The sequence below is a fragment of the Cebus imitator genome, unplaced genomic scaffold (assembly GCF_001604975.1).
Source record: "Cebus imitator isolate Cc_AM_T3 unplaced genomic scaffold, Cebus_imitator-1.0 Scaffold471, whole genome shotgun sequence".
NCBI lineage: Eukaryota > Metazoa > Chordata > Mammalia > Primates > Cebidae > Cebus > Cebus imitator.
In genome coordinates this window covers 1,197,054-1,200,864 of record NW_016107786.1, presented here as the reverse complement: position 1 = coordinate 1,200,864, position 3,811 = coordinate 1,197,054, and the positions used below count along the sequence as shown (strand labels likewise).

The 3,811-nt window shown below is 37.4% G+C and overlaps 1 protein-coding gene across 2 annotated transcripts in view; it reads left to right on the top strand.

The window, feature by feature from the left end:
* Window positions 1-3,811, top strand: part of VEGFD (vascular endothelial growth factor D) — a 36,652-nt gene that overhangs the window by 23,017 nt on the left and 9,824 nt on the right. For both annotated transcript variants that reach the window (XM_037732760.1, XM_017512369.2), the window contains exon 3: window positions 1,175-1,365. In XM_037732760.1, the coding sequence (XP_037588688.1) occupies window positions 1,175-1,365 (191 nt within the window). The remainder of the gene's footprint in view (window positions 1-1,174; window positions 1,366-3,811) is intronic.

Sequence of the window (3,811 nt, the reverse complement as noted above, 5' to 3'; positions counted from 1 at the left end):
CTGCAAGTGGAGGAGAGAGAGAGTGTGTGTGAGAAAGAGAGAGAGAGAGAGAAGACAGCTTGCAAAAAGTAGAAAATTAAAGAAACTTAAAAGAAATTTTAAAAGACTGCGATCTTTTTTAACGTCATCATGGAACTGGCCTCCCATCACTTTTGCTGTATTCTCTTCATAAGAAGCAAGTTACTAGGTTCAGCCCACACACAAGGAGAAGGGATTTACACAAGGGCGTGACTATCATGAGGTGTGGCCCACTGGGGGTCAGTTTCAAAGTGCCCTACCACAAGAGATTTTCATCAGCACAACATCCCCACATATAATAAACTCTACAGTTCCGTGGCAAGCTACAAGGAAGTCTGTAATATCTTCATCATAAAGTTGAATCTTTTCCCCAAAACACCTGTAGAAAGGCTATACTGCATTAAGTATCAAAGTGTCAAAATCTAGTTTAAAAAATAAATTATGAGAGAAAAGCAAATACTGTTTTACAAGAAAGCATATAATTTTTTTTTATTCCCATGGGCTTGTTTCTTTTTTTTTCTTGTTACCTTCAAATTAACTATGGCCACAGGATTGCTCATTCCATTAATATGAACAGGCTTATTTCATCATTTATATAAATATCAGTATCGGGCACTTGCAAATGAGAAAACTCTGATCTGAGGAAAGATTAGTTTCACTTCAATTTCCATTCATGCCTTTGCCAAATTTAAATCCTACTGTAGTTAAGCAACCAACAGAAACATATTTCTTGATGATGCTAAAACCTACCTACACCTGGCTTCAAGTCAAAGAAATGCTATCCAGTTGTATCCTGTAAATTGCTTGACAAATAATATTTACATGTTATTTCTTTATATGCTTCTATTTACTTCCCTATTAGCCATCTTCTCCAGATGTATCCAGTGTAATTATGTACAAGATATGGTGTTCTACCTCAAAGGGAAATAAAATACTTACATTCTACAAAGGTATGGTATAAATGGGAAAGAACATAGATAATGGTTTTAATTTCTCTGCAAACAATCTTTAGTTAAAGGAGTGACAAAAAATATTCATCTAGTAAAAGAAACAAGCAGTAGAAATGTGAAAATGACTATGTTCAGCATAACCCTGGCACACATTAGTACATCAGGGCCATTCCATCTGCTAGTCCCAGTGAGCTTTCTCTCTGCAGTTATAGACGAAGAATGGCAAAGAACTCAGTGCAGCCCTAGAGAAACGTGCGTGGAGGTCGCCAGTGAGGTGGGGAAGAGTACCAACACATTCTTCAAGCCCCCTTGTGTGAACGTGTTCCGATGTGGTGGCTGTTGCAATGAAGAGAGCCTTGTGTGTATGAACACGAGCACCTCGTATATTTCCAAACAGGTATGAGGACATCGGTAAGCCTACCTTCTCCAAAGCTCTGATGATGATATTGTTGGTAGCTACAACAATCTTGTTGCCAAGCACTGTGCTAAATGCTTTATGTGCATAGTCACATTTAATACCTGAAACAAGCCAAGAGGGTATTTTATCCTTTTTTATAGATGAGGAAACTGAGGCTCAGAGAGGTAACTTACTTATCCAAGGTTACATAGCTGCTAAATAGCAGATCTGGGATTGAAACCCAGGTCTGTGGGAGGCCAGAGCCTGAACTCTTATCAGTTATTGTCTCTTTGATGCTATAATGTCAAGACACAGAAAATCATATGGCAGTTACTAGGATGGGATGTTAAAAGGAATGAAGATAGCTGTGCTGTCTGGTGTATCCATCAGGTTCTGTGTTGCTCAAATGGAATGATTGAGAAAAGTTTAATGAAGGCTGTGGGCAGAATTGAGGGAAGAGGGATGGGACAGTGAAGCACCTGAAGCTAGCAAAATGGGGGAGTTGCCCCCACCCTTAGACTGAGGAGACAAGGGGAGGGAGCAGTTACAGGAACCCAGAGGGAAAGTGGAGAAGAGAGTTGCTGGACTGGCCACTGTCAACCCTTAGCCTGGCAGGGAGTGGGGGCAGGGGCTGGGAGAGGCAAGAGGGTTTATAAATGCAGCCCATGGAGGGCAGTGTCCTGGGGCACAGAGCCTGATGGGGAAGGAAGGAGAGACAATGATGTCTCTGGAGGGGCAAAGAGAGAATATCTAGCACAAAAGACGTTTGGAAATAATTCTGCAGTTTCTATGAAAGAAATAATTCTGCCCTCTTTAATCTTATAAAACTCCCTTTGCTTAGTAGGTAAGTTTTCATTTCTCTGGTTACCATGTTTTTGTAAAATGTAATAAATGTTGCATATAAGAGCAGTAGTAACAAACTTGGGAAAGCAATATTAAAAAATTGTGAATCAAACTACATTTTTTGGTATCAGCTTTTGCAAATTCCTTGAATGTTGATATACTCATTTAATTGTCAATTTGCCTATATGATTTATTCTCCTATAACTGTAAAAAGAGGTAGTACAAGAAAATTACATGCACTGAATATATCCATGTTAGGTAATTTTCTTAATGCTGATTTGTTAATAGATTTACTTGTCCTTAATTTTGTTCCTCCACCCTCTAAAATGTTCTTTAAACTGGAGAGTTTCTTTTTCTAAATTCTTTTAGAGAATCTTGGAGCTCATGCAAATTTTAACCTCTACTATTTGACAATTAGAAAAAAAAAATGACCCAAGTAGGGCTAAGCATCAATTCTCTGTAGAAACAAAGCTTGCATAATGTAAGAGGGTTTAGTTCATGATCATGTGATCCCCTAGAGCATAGCCAAAAAATTGTGCAAGAAGATGAAGTTTATGCAAAGTAAACACTCCAAAAACACTCTCACTTAGACTCATGGAAGTTCCATTACATATTGAGAGGTCAGAATAAACACAACCTTAATGGATTGCTTCCACTTAATAGATAGTTGAGTACTTTATTTTTACTGCTGTACTCAACAAATGATTAATTTTATAGAATGTACTTAAGTGTAAGTGTTCAGTAGTTTTTCTTTCCAAATATGCATTTTTGAACATTTTAATAGTTTTTAAAAAACTAGCTCTCCCCAAAGTTATGGACTATTTTGCAAACCACCTCTTAGAAACAAAGTGAACAAATGAATACTCTCTGTAGTAAGGACTATGTGGAATGGTGATTGAATGGACAATGCATTCAAATCAAGTTCAAAGTTATTCACACATCATAGAACCACTCAAGAAAGTTGTATCATCTCTCTGTACATTTGTTTCTTCACCTGTAAGATGGGGATAATAAAAACGCACCTTATAATGTTGTTATAAGGGGTAAATGAATTAACACGAAAGCACTTACAACAGGGCCCGGCCTATGGAAAACATAGAAAGAATGATATATATGTTAGCTATTATTTGTTTGGGCATGATGATATTGTACCAGTCAGGTATTAATAAACAATGCTGCATAACAAACACCCTAAAACTCAGTGGTTCCAAAAACAATGAGTTTTCTCACTTATGTATCTAAGGTTCCGTTAATTTAGGGTGGATTCAGCTGGGCTTGACTCTAAGCTGCAGTGTGAGTCCAAGTCAGGTTCTGTGTTTCCCATCTCTTGGACCAGCAAGCCTACAGATCATGTTCTTCTCATGGCTACCACGTAAGTTTGAGAAAACAAGGCCACAAAACAGGCACAGTTCAAATTTATACTTGTGTCATGTCTGCTAACATCTCACTAGCCAAAGAAATTGATGTGGCCAAATACAAAGACAAGAGACTAGAAACTATTTCTTCAATAGAGATGATATGAGAAGGGATAAGTAAATAGTTTGAATAATAATCTATCCTAGTAAAATCATAAAGAAACTGTATATCTTTTTTTTTTTTTTTT